The 19,394-nt window shown below is 41.8% G+C and overlaps 1 protein-coding gene across 2 annotated transcripts in view; it reads right to left on the reverse strand.

The window, feature by feature from the left end:
* The window catches only part of hspa12a (heat shock protein 12A), a 115,428-nt gene that overhangs the window by 59,175 nt on the left and 36,859 nt on the right, over positions 1 to 19,394 (reverse strand). For both annotated transcript variants that reach the window (XM_059947927.1, XM_059947925.1), the window contains exons 2-3: positions 11,315 to 11,388; positions 7,820 to 7,947 (exon numbers count right to left, since the gene is read on the reverse strand). In XM_059947927.1, the coding sequence (XP_059803910.1) occupies positions 7,820 to 7,947; positions 11,315 to 11,388 (202 nt within the window). The remainder of the gene's footprint in view (positions 1 to 7,819; positions 7,948 to 11,314; positions 11,389 to 19,394) is intronic.

The raw sequence follows: 19,394 nt of genomic DNA on the forward strand, positions 1-19,394 counted from the left end.
TAAATATTTACGCAGGAGCACTTTTAAGAATATCATGTTTTCATTGTTTGATTGCACAAATATAATTCCGTAATGTTAATTTGTAAAGTTGAATGTTCTGTGCATTCAAACACTTAGATCTCTGTATGCAAATATTAAGACATGAGCTTTCCCCCTTCAGGCAGAAAAGAGGCTGTGGTGGATTCAACACTTTAATACAAAGGGTAAATTTAGTTTGGCGGTGGGGGGTATCCTTTCACACCCTGGCAACATCCTAAAGGAAGCTAGCAAACTGCACAGATTGAACAGGTATCCAGAGACAGCTGACTTGGGTGGGGCAATCATGATCACAACATGGAGTGATATTTACAAAGCATGTTTACGCAGTAGGACATCTCCAAGCACTTCACTGGAAGATAAAATAAACATTTCATTGGTGACTTGGTAGACACTGTATATACCAGATGATAAAAGGCAGAGATTGCATGGGCAGCCAGAAACTTTTTCACAGGGTGGAAATGGTTAATAGAAGGGAGCATGATTCTGAAGGTGATTAGAGGAAAGTAGAGGGGATGTCAGGGGTACGTTTTTTTTACACAGAGAGTAGTGAGTGTGTAGTACATGCCACCAGAGGTGATGGTCACATTGAGCATCAGTCATACATTTATACTAATCCCACATTCTTGTCTACTCATCAACATGCTAGAGACTATTTACAGATCCATTTAAACTCCTATCTTTGGGATGTGGGTGGAAACCCATGTGTCACAAGGAGAACGTGCAAATTCCACATGATCAGAACTGAAGCACCCGCTCTACAAACTGTGCCATCCAATTGACAAAGTAATTGTTGATTTGAATGTATTTAATTATTTCATCTACTTTCTAGTATTTCTTTATTTTTGTAATAACTATAATAACTTTAAATATTTTAGTAGTCCAATTAATATTTTAAAGCTTTTGAAAATTTTTCAGTATTAGTCAATACCAGAGATATTCATAACTATCCCGATTGTTCATCAACTGTTTCATCGGCTAGTTTAAAGGTCAGGAACATTGGTCTTGCATTTACTTGCTCTCAATACATTTGCAGGGAGGGCCATGCCAATACCAGTTATAGAGCAAGCATTGGTAGGTTACTCTAGACAAGCTGAGATAAGACAGAGGAGAGTACCAGTCTTTCCTTGCTAAGTAGCGGGCCGGATGGAAGCAGTAATCAGGCTGGATGCATCACTGGTTTGGTCTGTGTGCAGCATAGACTTCTATCTTGGTAAAAATTCAAAACCGAACATTCAAGATTGTTTAAAGTTATTTCCTGTACACAAGTGTAAAGGAGAACAAAATAATTCTTACTCCGGATCCAATGCAGTACAAAAAAAAACACTAGAGATAAAACACACAATACATATAAATGCATAAGATAGCTTATATACATAGATTACCAAGTCACTGAATATCCCTTGGAGTACAGTTAAGTCAACCATCAAGAAGTAGAAAGAATATGGCACAGATGTAGAGCAGGCTATCCTTAAAAACTCTGAGTGACTGTGCAAAAAGATGACTAGTGAGGGAGGCCACCAAAAGACTATGACAACAAGTTTCAGTAGCTGAGATAGGAGAAACTGTTCATACAACAACTAAGATTGGAAAGAGTGCACATACAACTGTTGCCCAGGTGCTTCACCAGTTGCAGCTTTATGGGAGAGTGGCAAAGAGAAAGCCACTGTTGAAAAAAACTCCCATGAAATCTTCGCTAGAGTTTATCAGAAGGCATGTGGCAGCTGGAGGAAGGTTCTATAGTCTGATGAAATCAGAATGGAGCTTTTTGGCCATCAGTCTAAATCCTATGTTTGATGTAAGTCAAACACTGCACATCATCAAAATCACACCATCCCTTCCATGAAGCACGGTGGTGGCTGCATCATGCTGGGGGGGATGCTTCACTGCAGCAGGCCCTGGATGGTTTGTGAAGGTAGAGGGTGAAATGAACACAGCAAAATACAGGGAAATCCTGATGCAGCCTGCAAAAGAACTGTGACTTGGGAGATTTGTTTTTCAGCATGACAATGTCCCCAAGCATAAAGATAAAGCTACACAGGAATGGCTTTAAAACAACAAAGTTAATGTCCTGGAGTGGCCAAGTCAGAGTCCAGACCTCAATCCAATTTACAGTTTGTGGCTGGACTTGTGAAGGGCTGTTCACTCATGATTCCCATGCAATCTGAAAGAACTTGAGCAGTTTTGGAAAGAAGAATGGGGAAAAATTAGTGTCCAGATGTGCAAAGCTGATAGAGACCTGTCCACATATACTCAACACTGTAATTGCTGCCAAAGGTGTATCTATGAAATACTGACTTGAAAGGGCTGAGTAATTATGCAATCAATTATTTTGTTTAATAATTGTAATAAGTTTAGACCAATTTGTAAAATTTGTTTTCACTTTGACATGAATGGGTCTTTTCTGTGATCAGCATCAAAATAGCCAGATTAAATCCATTGTGATTCAATGTGTAAAACATGAAAACTTCCAAGGGGGGGTGAATACTTTTAATAGGCACAGTATGTCCTTGATAGCTGGTAGGCTGGTGCAGTGAAGTAAAAGGACCACCTATTATAGAGTTTTCCTCTCCACTGAAGTGCAGTGTCTATCCCATGCACTGATGCAGTTTGTTAGGATGTTGTTGTATATCTGTAGAACAACCGAGTATGGATCTACAAAAGTCCAGCTCTCCACAGCCTCCCCAGAAGGTAGAGGGGTTGGTGAGCTCTCGTGACTGTGTAGGATGTGTTCTGGGATCACGAGAGGTTGTCTGTGAGCGAGTGAGTCACACTCTTCACTGTGAATGACATGAGTTCTCCTGAAGTCAGTATCTACCAACTAAAATTTATATTAAGAGTGTCTGCCCGATGAATTGTTAAGAAACTGAGTTCCACATCGCTCAACTGATATTAATGAGTCTCCATTGTACTTTGGTGGTTTGTAGTTGAGTCGGTGTCCTCTTTGAATAACAGCACATGATGGAAGAAAAACAGTTAATATGGAGCATTTTGAGTGCTCCCTGCTATTTTAATAATTTGTTGTTTGAAGTTTCAAGAGGTGTTTATGAAAGATGTTATCAACATTCTATCAATATTTACTCTAGAAATTTTCATCACAATTCTCCTGAAACAAAAACTTGAATGAATAATCATTTCCATCAGTGGGTGGAAGGAGGAGAGGGCAGCAGTCCACACAAAGGTGCTCAACACTCCATACCAAACATTAAGATGGGTACATGGATGAGAGAGGTATGGAAGTCTATAGTCCAGGTACAAGTAGATGGATGAAACAGAAGACCAGGCTGGCACACACTAGATGGGCTGAAGGGCCTGTTTCACTGCTGTAGTGTTCTATAACTTTATGGCTCTATGGATATTGCCTGACTTTGAGTTGGAGAAAAGGAGTGCTTGCTTGCCTCTGGGTGTTCTTTTTGGTTGGAAGAAGAATGGTGTTGAATTAAATTGACTTTATTTCTTACATCCTTCATATACATGAGTAAACATCTTTACATTACCTATCTGTCTACATGTGGAATTGTACCAGCTATTATTGGAGAAAGATGTGGTGGAGAGGGTGCTGCGAAGGTACTTCTTTGAAGACAGTTCACCTTTGCTCCTGTGGATCTCCACCACGAGGATTTTTCAATTCACAATGACGGGCCGAAAACAAAGAATCCTTCCAATGGGGCACAGCTAGTTTCAAGGAGCTCTCATATAATGAAATGGTGTTTAATCAGAGTCTGGGTGCTAGAACGACAGGTGTCTGAGTTAACACCTATAAGCAAATTAACATTTAGGTCTAAAGTTGTACAATCAAACTAGTCTTCTCATGTGGCTTGTCGTATTAACAAAGCTTTACTTCACACATGTCATCATTTAGAAGTGCAGAGAGGAACTGACTGCTATAAATCTACGGCTCTTAGGGGAATGGTACTGCAGTGAACAGACTTATGTTATAAATGTAGAATGAAAATGCTTTAATGAAAAGAAAATTTATTTGGGGCAGGCTATTTATAATGGTTGAGAACAAATCTTTATGTTTATTGCATAGGGTTTGGGGCATTAACCTAATGTTTTGAGCATCAATTCCTTGAATTTCATCCACTTTCAGCCGGACTGACAGAGGAGCAGTTCTGATCTTGCTATATGGGATTCTGGAGTTGGCCAGAAGTTTTACAGGGGTTTTGGGGAGAACCTTCAGTAATTGATTTAGTTTTTTTTTCATTATAATTGCAGATCAGCCTCTCAATAGGTCACAACTGCAGTGGAACAAGGACAAAAATAATCTCCACTAAGTACCTACAGTATGAAACACTTCCTATTGCAGTCCAATCTTTTCCTGAATTCTGAACAAGTGCATCGAGTACTTACAGGATTCAGTGAACATGTGAATGCAGTAGGGCATGAAGATTCTGAACACACAACTGAAGGTCAGATTTGCCTCTTTGCTGGTACAAATCCAACATTCACTCACCACAATTGGACTAAATGCAAGATTCAAAGGGTCACTTTGTTATAGCTTGTTCTGTAACTATAGGCTCTCCAGTATAGCTTGGCCAAGATCTGGCCGAGCCATTTAATTTAACCAGATTTTACAGGAGAGTGTCCTAACCAGCTGCATCACCATCTAATACAGGATGTATAATAAAATCATATTCCTGTCTTGAATTGAAAATTTTTACTGCATACACAAGATTTACAGACAATGCAGAAATCCACTGCAAAAGAACCACTTCCTGAGCTTCTAAAGGACCCAACTGTATCTGGGCCATTGCTAGATTCGGGCAGTGAAGGCTCTTACACGACTGGCGTTTCTTCTTTAAGGCACATTCCTCATTTATATTTAATATTCTCAGTTACCATAACCACCCACTTCCACCTCCCCCCCCCCCATGCTATTCAATCCCTTCAGGTGTCTTCCAGAGCTCCTTGTATTGTTTCCCAATCAGTTACCTACTTTGTCCATTTCATTAATCATCTCTCACAATGAACCCCAGGGTTCATTCTACAATATCCCATGGACACACCCCTGATTCCCTAGATTCCCCATCGTTCTCATCTCCAAACATCTCCCCATCAGCCTCTTTCTATTTCCCTCTCTGCTCTCTGTCATCTCCAACCTCGCCATTCCCTCTTCAGTGCATTCCGGCCATTTCCCAGCCCTGTCTACAATCTCCTCCTCATTCCATTCCACTCACTCTGCCATTTATCTTGCAGTGCCAGTCCTACTCCTGATCTCCACCCAAACATTAGACCATCTTTCCAAACATACCCAATTCCCTCCGACCACTGGGCTCCATACAAGCCCACTTTGTTTTCTTAATAATGCCCACATTTGACCTCCTCCCCAGCCTCATGCACTGTCCCCTCTCAACTATATTTTGTAACCAATTCTTCCTCCCACATGTCCATCAATTAGCCCCCTTCAATCTCCTCTCTCTTACATTATGGACAATGTACAGTAACCAATTAACCCACCTGTATGTAAGGAAACTAGAGCACCTGTGGACAACATGCAAGTTCTACACAGTCTGCAGGAGATCAGGACTGGTGTCACGAGAACTGTGTAGGAGCAGCGGGAACTCCTGCACCATGTTCAATAAAGTGCCTTGGTTATGAAAATCTGCTAACTTTGTCCAGTGCAAGGTTAGCACTGCTCCACTAACCTTGTCCAGTGCAAGGCAATTACATCAAAAGGAAAATGGGCTTAGTATAAATGCCTATTAGTCAGATCATGCATCAAATAGGTGGCATGCTAGCGTAATGGTTAGCACAATCTCTTTACCGCACTAATGATCATCGATTAGGGTTCATTCCCACTGCTGTCTGTAAAGAGTTTGTATATTCTCCAGTTTCCTCCCACATTCCAAAGATGTACAGTTGGCATTAGAGTTGTCGGCAAGCTATGTTAGCACCAGAAACTTGGCAACACTTGCTGGCTGACCCCAGCACAATCCTCTGAATTAATTTGATGTAAGTGACCTACTTCCTTGGATGTTTCAAGTTTTGATGTAGATGTGACAAAGCTAATCTTTAATCTTTTCTCTTTCAAGTGAAACTCTATCAGAGGTGGTGCTTAATGGCAATTCCTTTGCTTGCATCTACGGAAACAGCTTCTATCTTTAATATCTCTATTTTTCCTTTTTGGGGTTCTTTTGAAGACACTGGCCTGGAGTTGCATGCCGACTGGTTCTTTGCGGGAATGGGACCCGCTCTCGGGGTCTCATGACTGGCCGCTATTCGATATACCAAGGAGGTGGCCTAGAAGACTAGCTGGCCTTCAGGGTTTCGGAGTTTCGTGGTTCTGGAGTTGGATGGACTTGAGGTTGGTGCCTCGGCAGGAATCTGGTGTGTCATGGGATTGCACAGGAGATTGAAAGCAGCAAGCTGGCTGTGTGCCCAGAGACTAGAGTTCTTCGGGCACAGAGCTCGGGAAAAGCGACACAACAAGCTTTTAACATCATAAATCACCGAGTTGCTTGGTGTGTCTCCCTTCTGGCTGTGAAACAGGGACACCTCTTCTTCCTGTATTAGGGAGCGAGAGAGCCTGTGGTGTGGTGTGTTGAGTTACTGGGTAGACTTTCAGGTGCTGCAAGTCTGTGTCTTTATTGATGCTTTGTTGCACACTTGAGTGCTCGGTGGGGGGTGCCGATGCTTTTTTATTGCTGGTGGGGGGGGGGGGAGAATTGTTGCTTTGCTGCTGCTTGCGCGTGGAAGGGGGGAACTTGAGAGGGCTTTGCGGTTCTAACATTTAACTGTCATTCATTCTTTGGGGCACCCCTCTGCTTTTGTGAACAGTTGTGAAGAAAAATAATTTCACTGTGTATATTATATGCATTTCTCTGACATTAAATGTACCTTTGAATCAGATACTTCGATGGTACACCTCATCAAAATCTTTTTCTTAGTTTTCTTTCATTAATATCTATTCGGTATCAGAGATTGCAGTGTGCAAGGAAAGAAGTTATAAAAACCAAAGTGAGAAAGTGAGCACCATGGCTTCCAGTTTTGAGTTACATGGAAATAATCATGTATTTCGGCATTAATTTCAGAAAGGTGAAGGGGGAATTAAAAGTACTTGTGATGATGGCCTTTACACTTTGGCTTTCCTTGTTTAGTTCTCAATTTATTCTTCTATCCACATCCAGTTATTACCCCTCAACCATCAGGCTCTTGAACCCGAGGGGATAACTTTAACTAATTTCACTTGCCCTAACACTGAACTGTTCCCAAAACCAATGGATTCACTTTCAAGGATTCTTCATCTTATGTTCTGAATACTTATTACTTATTTATTATTGTAATTATATTGCTTTTTCTCTTTCTTTTCATAGTTGCACAGCTCGTTTTTTTTTTGCACATTGGTTGCTGTCTGCCCTGCCCTGATTCTATTGTGTTTCTTATATTTATTGCCAATGCCTGCATGAAAATGAATTTCAGACTTGTATATGGTCATATGTGTATACTTTGTACTTTGAACTTGGAAATTCTGGAAAGCAGGGTGTTCAGTGTAAAGACATCAATGGCACTCAGCAGTTTAAACTTCCTAGATTTTAGATGGTGTAAGAAAACATGTCTTTCAAAACTATTTTCTTTTCCTGTGTCGAACAGACGCCCAGCTGCATTTATTTTAATTACCTAAGAAGTGTTTCTGTTTTCAACACCATTTCTCGCATTAAACATTTAAATGAGTGAATTCCCTGGTACTCCTGGAAGGCTTCTATTATCCTCCCCTGTCTGGGACTATGTCAGAGAAGAAAGCAGCTGAATATCAGCAGTGCCTCTGCACTGCAGCTCTTACCTCATGATGTGAATGCACTCGGGGTCCCTGGCGAAGCTGTAAGCATATCCACTGGAAGTTGTGCCAAAATCAATAGCCACCACCACAACATATGAGTGGTGCACGGACTCAGCTTGTTCCGACTCTTTCTGTAAGAAGAAATATCTTTGAGATCATTTTTAACTCATGCTATCTTCATCTTTGTTATCATTGCTTGCTGGTAGAATTATACTAAAAAAGATTTGCTTCATTATAATTACTGTCAAAATGGTAACACTGTTCACTTTATGGATTATGAAACCCATTCTGGCATTAAAATCTATCTTTCCTTGAATTGTTAAGTGTCAAACGCTAGTCTTGAGGACAGGTCAAAATGTCTGTAAAGCAACGGAACAAAGGTAAATGGTAACGTAATGTCCTCTGCAATGAGAGTTCTGACCGGTGTCCTTGAATTAGTTTGATACACTAAAGGATTCTCAGAATGGTTCATTCTATGTGTGTTTAAATGCAGGTGGGCACCTCAGAAAAAGGCAATGCCAAACCACTTCTGTAGAAAAATTTGCCGAGGATGATCACGGTCAATCACCCTTGTCATACAACACAGCACATAATGAGTGCCCCACAAAACTGCTGCTTCAACCTCACTCCTACCTGACTCCCTTTATAAACATGTGCAAGTGGCCCGATTCTGCTCTATTTAGATTTGGACCTGACATGACTGTAGTGCACGAGTCAGAGTACAGGAAGGAGGTGGAGAGCCTGGGTTTACAGTGTCATGGCAACAGCCTTTCTCTCAATGTCAGCAAAACAAAAAGAGTTCATTATTCACTTCAGGATGGGGTAGAGCACATGCTTCTGTTTACATCAATAGTACTGAGGTCAAGAGATTGAAAGATTCAGATTGTTAGGTCTGAACATCACCAACAGTCTGTCATGGACCAACTGCATAGGTGCCATGGCCAACAAAACTTACCAGTGCCTGCCTCTACTTCTGCAGGAGGCTAAAGAAATGTGATAAGTTTCCATTGACCCTGACTAATTTTTATCGCTGCAACATTGAATGTATCTTATCTGGATGTTTTGTAGTGTGGTATGGCAATTGTTATGCCCACAACTGCAATCACATGTGCACCAGCCTCCACTTTATGAACTCTGCCTACACTTCTCACTTTTTCAGTAAAACAGCTAACATAATCAAAGACCACACCCACCTTGGACATTCTCTCATTTGTACCTCCCATCATATGGATGGTATAAAAACCTGAGAACACAAGCCACCATAGTCAAGGACAGCTCCTATCTTGCTGTTACAAGGCTATTTAATGGTCCCCACTGTGATAAGATGGACTCTTGACCTTACAATCTCCCTTGTTAAGATCTTGAAGCTTGTCTACCTGTACTGCATCTTATTTGTAACTGTAACGCTTTATTCTGAAATCTTTCATTCTTTTTCTTGTATTACATCATTACACTGTTGAATTCATCTGTATGAATGGTAAGCAAGACAAGCTTTTCACAGTATCTTGGTACGTATGACAATAATAAGTAGGTTTATTTGACCGTAATTGGGCTATGCAGGATTGATGGGCCTGAGGGCCTGTTACCAGCCTGAAATGAATAAACAGGTGACGTTTCAGGCCGAGACCCTTCTTCAGGACTGAAAGCGAAGGGGGAAGATGCCAGAATAAAGAGATGGAGGAATAGGAAGGAGGACATGCTGGAAGGTGATAGGTGAAGCCAGGTGTATGGAAAAGATAACTGGCTGGAGAAGAAGGAATCTGATAGGAGAAGAGAAAGAGCCAAAGAGGAAAGGGAAGTGGGGGGACCCTGGAAATGAGAAGAGGTGAAATGCAAAAGTGGGGAATAGAGGAAGAAGAAAATGTTTTGATATGCCTTGTGATTGTGGGGGGAAAGAAATACATTTGGCACCATTTGACATCTCAGGAAGTTTATTTCATGGAAGTACAGAATTTCGTCTGTCTTTCTTCTTGCTTTCCAATTAATTCCCTCATTACCAAGGTGACTCAAAGAAAGACACCCTTGTATCAAAACCATGGACACCACATAGACACTAGTTACGTGATGGGGTAAAGAGTTTGTACCATTTTATGTTCAAACATATAACAATATTCTCTACTGCCATGAGACCACCTCATCAATGAGAAGCAACACCTCATATTCTGTGTGGGTTACCTCCAACCTGATGGCATGAACATCGATTACTTTAACTTCCAGGAATTTCTCCCCCTCCCTCTTTTCTCTTTTTCCATTCCCCATTTTGGTTCCCCTCTTGCCCCTCTTCCTCACAGTCTATCACCTCGCTTTGGTGCTCCTCCTCATTCTCTTTCTACTATGATCCACTGTCTTCACCCATTAGATTCCTTCTTCCTCAGACCTTTAACTTTTCCACCCATCACCTCCCAGCTTCTCACTTCATCTCCTTTCCCCACTCACCCACCTGGCTTCACTTATCATCTTCCACATTGTATTTGTTCCCTTCCCCCATTTTCCTATCCCAGTTTCTTCCTCCTTCCTTTCCAGGTTTGATGAAGTGTCTGGCCCTAAAATGTCCATAAGACATAAGAGCAGAATTAGGCCATTTGTCCCATCGAATCTGCTCTGCCATTTCATCATGGTCGATCCAGTTCCCTCTCAACCCTAACCTCCTGCTTGCTCCCCATAACCTTTCATGTCCTGACTAATAAAGAACCTATCAGACTCCACCTTAAATGCACCCAATGATTCACTATCCTCTGGCTAAAGAAATTCCTCCTCAACTCCATTCTAAATGGAAATTCCTCTATTCTTAAGCTGTGCCCTCTAGTTCTAGACTCCCCAACTATAGGAAACATCCTTTCCACATCCACTCTATCCAGCCTTTTAACATTCAATAGGTTTTAATGAGATCCCCCATCGCTCTTCTCAGTTCCAGTAGGTAAAGGTCCAGAGCCATCAACTGCTTTACATATGATAAACCTTTCATTCCTGGAATCGTTCTCGTGAACTTCTTCAATGTCAGCACATCCTTTCTTAAATAAGGGGCACAATACTGCTCACAACTCTCCAATTGATGTCTCACCAGTGCCTTATAAAGCCTCATGTTCTTGCCATCTCAAAATGATTGCTAACATTGCATTTGCTTTCCTCACCCCTGACTCAGCCTGCAAATTATCAAAAAAAAAATCAGATTTTAATGGATGTTTGGAAGTAGGAGATACAAAGGTTTAGGCAGGAATTTTTGAAGCTTGGGCTTTAGACTGCTGAAGTCATGGAAAGCAATGAATTGATTAAATATGGAAATAAAGATTAAATAAAAGATTCCAACCAAATGTAAACTTGGGAAAAAAATCTAAATCATTATGTCATGTTAAGATATCATGAAGTAAATCCTCTGATATCGGCAATGTTACTTACAATCTCACTAGCTATTAATTCTGCTCTGATAGATATCTCAAATAGTAATAATTCATCAAAAAGAATGCAAGAAATTTGTAGAGAAGAAACACATTATCTTACCGGAGACATTGAAGGGCTGAGTGGAGTGATGCCAGGATCTCCCACGCTTTTAGCTGGTGATGAATAGGCATTTTCTGTCAAGAAGATGAGCATTAAAATTATTGAAGAGTGTTCAGAAAACATTTATTCATATACAACACAAAACAATTTATTCTGATTTACTTACAAGTATTTGAACAATAGTTGTTTTTATTATACTGTATTTGAGTGAATGTCGGTAAAACATCATTGGATGAAGCCTCACTATGATCTCTTGTTATAGATATTGATACTCCTGCTGTGATTTGCCATCACATTATCTTTTTATTTTAGCTGCATACAGTGTTTGAGATGCACCTTAGATTTGGTTCTTATATCAATTACTCAAATATCTGAGTTTGAAATTGAATTTACATTTTTTTAAAATCAATTGCTCTGGGAAACACGTTGTCATAGTCACATCACAGTATTTTTAACAAATGAGGTTGCTACAAAAATGATCTAAGTATGGTGAATAATCTCAACCAATTCAAATCAGGAGAAATGTGTATTACATGGCGAGATTGAGATAATCACTCATACCAAAATAAAAGTAAAAATGACTACCATAAATAAACCTGACTCGCAAATACAAATAACAAGGTATTGAAGAGCTCAGGCTCACCGATTTTTTTTCAAATGGACTCGAATCTTTATGGCACTTTACATACTTTCATTGTTTCATTACACAATAAAAAACACTGGGCTAGCAGATTGTCACAAAATCGTCCCTTGTTTTTTCCCCTTGTTGGGTTCTATCTTTTGAACCATGGGCTAATCAGAAACGCTGTTAGAATGGAGGCCTATTATTTGTCTGCCTGCAGCTGCAACGTGTGAGCATTTGGGTGCAACTTGTTTTTCGAGGTCAAGGGGTTGCATCCTTTCCATTCGCAGACCACAGCAGATATTTCTTTGAATAAACTGCAGAAGAGAAAATACCTTTGGGCATCATCTTCTAGAATGTGTATTTAATTATTAGGAAAGTAAAATGCTAAAAGTAACCAACAATCTATTCTTTAAGCTCACTGGAGCTGTTAACTAAGTAAAAGGCTTCAGTGCTGAAAACTGTGACTAAGGGATTAAGAGACACAAATGCTTCCTGAGTGTGGATCTCAGTTTCACATTGTTGTCTTTGAAGCCGGAGAAATATAATAGTGTTTTTCCTGTCAACATTCTCTTTAAAGTGGCCTTCGCAAGTGATCTGAATGAGTAGTAATGAATTTTTTCTTATGGGCTTTTTGAACATTTGAACATTCATCATTCAGTTTATATAAATTTCATCCATTCTGAAGAAATCAGTATTTTTTATTTGTAACAAAGAAATCAGTTTATATTCAGTATGAACAGTATTCATCATCTTGAATGCATTCCAGCTCTTGTGAAAAGTTTGACAATTTAATTTAATTACAAAATTAGTTCAAAAGCAATTTAAATTTGAGAATTAGAATTGTGGAAGCTGAGTTTACAAAACAAATAGAATGATTGCAATCTAATGAGCTTGTTGCAATGTGGACATATTTAAGTTAGGCATCTCTTCAGCTATTCTAAGCCAAATAGTCTGATACAGTGACACTGCTGAAGGTAGAAGGGGGCTTTGTGGAAACCAGTGACCTCTGGAGGGTTACAGGATGACAGAAAACCAGAAGCAGAACAAAATCCTTTCAGTGAAAGATGCCCTTTGCTCTGCCTCAACTTGTTGGTCTTCCAGCATGTCGAGATGTCCCTGGAGGAATACCACTGACCGGCACGTTCCAGGCTGCAGGAGTACGTGCTGAGGGGCAGACCAAAGCTTGGTGCAGCCACTGCAAAGGCTTAGTGGGGAAAGTCCACAGGGTAGGATTCGTCTCCTACAGAAGCTGGGTGGGGGAAGCCTCTCAATTATCCTCGTAGATAATATACCACCTCAGAGTGGGCAGCGGTGCTATTGATGTGTATGAATGTAAAAGAACAGCATGGAAAGCAGTGACTAGGAGCCTAAAGAATCAAAAGGCATTGGATGGTTTCTTCTTGTAAATAATTTTTTAAATTATGAATAAAGATTACTTTGTTTTAGAAAAAACCCTTTCCAAAAAAAATAAAAAACACAAAATGCTGGCAGAACTCAGCAGGCCAGACAGCATCTACGGGAGGAGGTAGAGAAGAAGTTTCGGGCCGAAACGTCGTTATTACCTCCTTCCGTAGATGCTGTCTGGCCTGCTGAGTTCTGCCAGCATTTTGTGGTTTTTATTTATTTGCAGCATCTGCAGATTCACTCGTGTTGCCTTTCCAAAAAGCTGTTTTATCTCAGTTGTAGCGAGGACCTGGCCTCAAGCAGCAGGTTTGCCTGCTGCAGTCCAGGAGAGACGCTGGAAATAGTGTCGCAGGATGCCTGGCCTCTCCTGTCGGTGCTGCCCTCCAGTGTTTGATCGGTGACACGACAGGCAGGATTGCAGTGGCCGCACCCTGCCAGGAACCTGTACGATTAATTTGCGGGATTTGTCAGGGTCTTGGACGATATATGTATTTTTATTTTGTGTGATTGCTTTTTTTTCCTCACTATTTTGAGAGTCCTGTGTATGTTCTGCATCTTAGTCACAAGGAACCCTGTTTCGTTCAATTGTATTCATGTATGGTTGATTGATAACTAAACTTGAATTCAATTTTTGATTTGAATTGATTTGGTCAAAGAGATCAAATAAAGGCTGCTTGCCAATGCAGAACTGGTCATGTAGTGTCAACAGCATGGTATATTATTAGTATATTCTGACTAAATCGCATTTGGATGCCTAGCCTGAAATTAGTTCTATATTCCATATATTGTACAGTGTATCTATAAATGCTGTGAATATGTTGTAATCAAGGACTGATTTTTGAATCCTATCCAAATATAAGAAATGTCTGCGTTATAACAGTCATGAGTTCAATCCCTAACTAAATGCAGGCACAAATACAACAATAGACTTGTTGAATACCCAGAAGCATTATAAAATGGAGGATCTTAATTGCCAGCTTTAATCACTCCACCGTATAGCAGTACAGCCACTTGTCAGAGTTGGCAACTCCCACCCACTTTCAGTAGTCTAAGCTCAGATATTCCATCCCTAAGGTTTTCTGCCTCTCGAGCTCTTTTTCTTTTCCTAAAACCTGTCCATTTGCCCACACTTTCCATCCTAACATCCCCTTACAAAGAACAGAGTTTGATAATACCCTCCTGAAGATCACACTAGATGACTATTTTGATCATTGGTTCTTTGTTGAAAATTTTGCCTGAGGTTTTTTTTTCTTTCCTGAGGCCAAGCTGTGGAGGCCAGGTTACGTCAGTGCAGGAGTGGGCGGGTGATGAAGTTTGGCATTTGGTGTGATGGAGGAGGAGACCAGCATTTGATGTTCTTTGTAAAGTGGGAAAAGAAAATCTGCCACGCACTGTCCCAAGCCTGGGTGAAAAAGGAGGAGGGCTGGAAGTGGGGCTAAAACACCCAGAGCTACAGAAACCTGAACAGAAGCTCTTAGAGAGGAAGGGTACACCAAGAAGATGGGCTACAGCTGGAGAAAATCTGAAAGACTGGCCCAGCACAGTGGACTCCGGCAAGCTGCTGTCAGTGGGGTGACGGAGCTTAAGAAGAAGGGGGAAAAGACTGTGTCTGTTGGCCAATGAGAGGGAAAATAGAAAGCTGGGAGCAAGAGAGGGACTGATGAATTGGAGCAGAGAGAGGGTGGAATGTGGTACTGGGAGGATCGGGGAAGTCCAGCACTTTGAAGGGAAGGATGTCAGAATCAGCACCAGGGGAATTTTCTCAGGAGAAAAGGAAAACTGGACCCAACACCTTCAATAGGAGGGAATCAGGAAAGGGTGGGGAGATGCTTCATGGACAGGCTGGTGGTTGTGGAAAAGTTGGTTAGAACAGAGCTTGTGATGGGGGAATGTAGTATGACAGGCAGTGAAGGTGAAAGCAACTGCAAAGTTAAATGCAAGTACTTACTTCCCAACAGGTTTCCCAGGCTGGTGCCAGGATAGGAAGACTGAGGACCCCAGGACAAAGTATTGTTGATATCATCCCATCATTGGTAAGTTTGTGTTTTGCCAGAGCCCCTCCACTCTCTTCTGCTGGTAAGTGACAGACACAGACACACACACCCCAGCAGGAATATCTAGACCTACAACGATGAGTATGATGGAATTATTTTTTGGGTGCCACTGTAGCATAGAGGTTAGTGCAATGCTATTACAGCTCTGGGTGTCAGAGCTCAGAGTTCAATCCGAGCATCCTCTACAAGGTGTCTCTGTATGTCCTTCCTGTGGAATGGGTGCTCCAGTTTCCTCCAACAGTTCAAAGACTTCCTGGCTGGGTCAATTGGTCATTGTAAATTTTCCCGTGGTTAGGTTACGGTTAAATCAGGGTTGTCAGGTTGCTGGACGTCTCAGCTTGCAGGGCCAGAAAGGCCTATTCCGAGCTGTATCTCTAAATAACTAAATAAATTTCCACTTGCCTGAGCAGGAGCAGCTCATGTATAAAACTTGAGCTTGGTAACAAGCTGCACAGAATTGTTTGGTTGATAGGTATGAGGTTTCATTTCCTCCACCGGCTGTGAACTGTGTATCGTGGAAACCCATCTAAAGGACACCCTTCTGCAAGTTACCAAGCTCAATATGTCATTATCACCATACTCCTATCTCAGGATTTGCTGGCTCTGTCAAGAAATGTACAGCAGGCTTGACCCAATCACAGAGCAACAGAGACCATTTAACAGTGAGTGATAACTAACAATAATAAATTGCAAAGTAACAAACTACGAAAGGCCAGAAAGCGAGAGAGAGCCAATATTTAACACAAGAAGCTAACAAGGTTGAGGCTGGCTGGTTCAATGGGTGAGCAAAGGACTGCGGTTGAAAACTGGGTTTAAATAGGCTACAGGTGATGTGTTGGAAATGAGTGGCACGTGACTCCTGCTAGGTGGGTGGAAACTGGGTGGTGCCTGCCTGTGTAGACCTTGCAGGGTGACAATGTCACTATATCACAGAACCTGAATGTTAAGCAGAAAAGCTAAGGTTCCTAAGCAGAAACTATATTCACCTCATGGACAGCTATACAGGAAAAAAAGCTTCACCATCAACTTCATCACCACAAAGCTAAGCCTTGGTACCAACCATAGGAACACGTGCAGAACTGAAATCTGTCCCAGGCTTATCTGTGCTCTAGACCTCTGTCACAGGATTACCATTGAGACCAGAAATCTGTCCGACCAGCACTTGGCCTGTTACCATCTGTTCTTGGAGTACCTTTGCTATTACCCAAGAATGTCCATGATGTTGACCTCTACCTGAGTCTGAATCCGAATCAACTTTATTATCATAAACATGACATGAAATGTGTTATTTTGTAGCAAAACATAAATTATTATAAGTTGCAGTAGAAAAACAAATAGCACAAAAGAGGAATAGAAGTCATGTTAACACAAGGAAATCTGCAGATGCTGGAAATTCAAGCAGCACACACAAAATGCTGGTGGAACGCAGCAGGCCAGGCAGCATCTATAGGGAGAAGCACTGTCGACGTTTAGGGCCAAGACCCTTCGTCAGGACTAATGGAAAGAAAGAGATAGTAAGAGATTTGAAAGGGGGAGGGGGAGGGGGAGGGGGAGATCCGAAATGATAGGAGAAGACAGGAGGGGGAGGGATGAAGCTAAGAGCTGGAAAGTTGATTGGAAAAAGGGATACACAGCAGGAGGAGGATGCACTCACCCCATCCTCCTGCCACCCCACTAGGGATTGGGTTCCTCTTGTCCTCACCTACCACCCGACCAGCCTCCATGTCCAACATATAATTCTCCGTAACTTCCGCCATCTCCAACGGGATCCCACCACCAAGCACATCTTGCCCTCCCCCCACCTTTCTGCTTTCCTCAGGGATCACTCCCTACGCGACTCCCTTGTCCATTCGTTCCCCCCATCCTTTCCCACTGATCTCCCTCCTGGTACTTACTAGAAACAACTGCTACACCTGTCCTTACACTTCCTCCCTCACCACCATTCAGGGCCCTAGACAGTCCTTCCAGGTGAGATGACACATCACCTCTGAGTCGGCTGGTGTGGTATACTGTGTCCAGTGCTCCCGGTGTGGCCTTTTATATATTGGTGAGATCTGACGCAGACTGGGAGACCATTTCACTGAACACCTACGCTCGGTCCACCAGAGCAAGCAGGACCTCTCAGTGGCCATTGTTACGGATCCAGCAACAATAAATATATAAGTGAAGCAGGGGTTTTTGTAACAAATAACACGTTTATTAAACACTGAAAAACAAACCCCCCAAAGTAAACAAACCACTAACGTAACCGGAAATCAGCTGTTGTGCAGCAGCTTGAACAGTTCTTAAAGCAATGGTGCAAAAACAGTTCTTCAAAGTAATACTGCAAAAGGTCAAAATGCCTACAGTCCATTAAAGGAGAGACTTTTTAGATGATTTCAATTCTCTTTCACGTCGTGTTGTTGTGATTCCCAGTCGAACTATTTTTCCCCGGAGAATTTACAAAGATGAAAATGAAACGGCTTAAAGGCACTGACCTTTCCTTGACAAAACTGTACCCAAACCCTTTCTGCTATTCACAGGGGTTATCAGAGGGACAGCCAATGATTTCCTTCCAAATGAGGATCAAACAAGGTCAAACCTGTTTCACCGTCGAAATCGACTTTCCTCGATCTTTTAACTCCCGAACTCCGATCTTCACTCTCCACTGATTTTTAACTGGCAGTATTATAAAGAAACTGCCGGCAATGACCTTTTAAACTTTAGGCATTAAATAAAACTCCATCTTTCAACCAAACTGCGTCATAATATTGGACCACGCAGTGGCATGGAGCCAAACTGGCAAATCCAGCCACGAACTGCCCCTCCTCACAGGGAGGGGTCCTCCTTTTATACTCTGTAAAAAAAAACCTGTCACATGACCTCTACTGGCGGGAAAATGATGTCACTCCACCATCACAAGATCACTACCTTAAGTCCAGTATAGCTTCAACACCATTATCACGTGACAAGTACAAGATACCCACGGGTACGTAACACCACACATTTTAATTCCATGTCCCATTCCCATTCCGATATGTCAATCCATGGCCTGCTCTACTGTCGAGATGAAGCCACACTCAGGTTGGAGGAACAACACCTTATATTCCGTCTGGGTAGCCTGCAACCTGATGGCATGAACATTGATTTCTCTAACTTCCGTTAATGCACCTCCTCCTCTTCTTACCCCATCCCTATTTATTTATATATATATACTTTTTTTCTCTCACTCTCTCTTTCCCTCTCACAATAACTCCTTGCCAATTCTCCATCTCCCTCTGGTGCTCCGCTCCCCCTTTCTTTCTCCCTAGGCCTCCCATCCCATGGTCCTCCCCCTTCTCTAGCCTTGTATCTCTTTTGCCAATCAACTTTCCAGCTCTTAGCTTCATCCCTCTTCCTCCTGTCTTCCCCTAATGTAATTTTGGGTCTACCCTTCCCCCTCCCACTTACAAATTTCTTACTATCTCTTTTTTCTGTTAGTCCTGATGAAGGGTCTTGCCCCGAATCATCGACTGTACTTCTTCCTATAAATGCTGCCTGGCTTGCTGCGTTCCACCAGCATTTTGTGTATGTTGATAGAAGTCATGTTGATAGGTTCATTCAAAGGGGAAGAAGTTGTTCCTAAAACATTAAGAGTGGGTCTTCAGACTCCTGTACTTCTTTCCTGATGGTAGAAATGAGAAGAAGGTATGTACCAGATAGTGAGGGTCTTTAAAGATGAATGCTGCATTCTTCAGGCATCACTTTTTGAAGATGTCCTTGATAGGAGGAGGCTTATGCTTGTAGGATCTGGCTGAGTCCACAAACCCTTCACAGCCTCTGTCAATCCTGTGCATTAGGATCTCCAGACCAAATTGTGATGCAACCAGACAGAATATTTTCCACTGTCCATCCGTAGAAGTTTGCTGGAGTCTTTGAAGGCATAGAAAAGCTCTCAAAGTCAGGACCACAGTAACTGGAGTCTGACCCAGGGTCAGGAAGAATCTAGGACATTTCCATGCTGCTTCTCATGGCTCTA

Source organism: Hypanus sabinus, chromosome 22 (genome assembly GCF_030144855.1).
Source record: "Hypanus sabinus isolate sHypSab1 chromosome 22, sHypSab1.hap1, whole genome shotgun sequence".
Taxonomy (NCBI): Eukaryota; Metazoa; Chordata; class Chondrichthyes; order Myliobatiformes; family Dasyatidae; genus Hypanus; species Hypanus sabinus.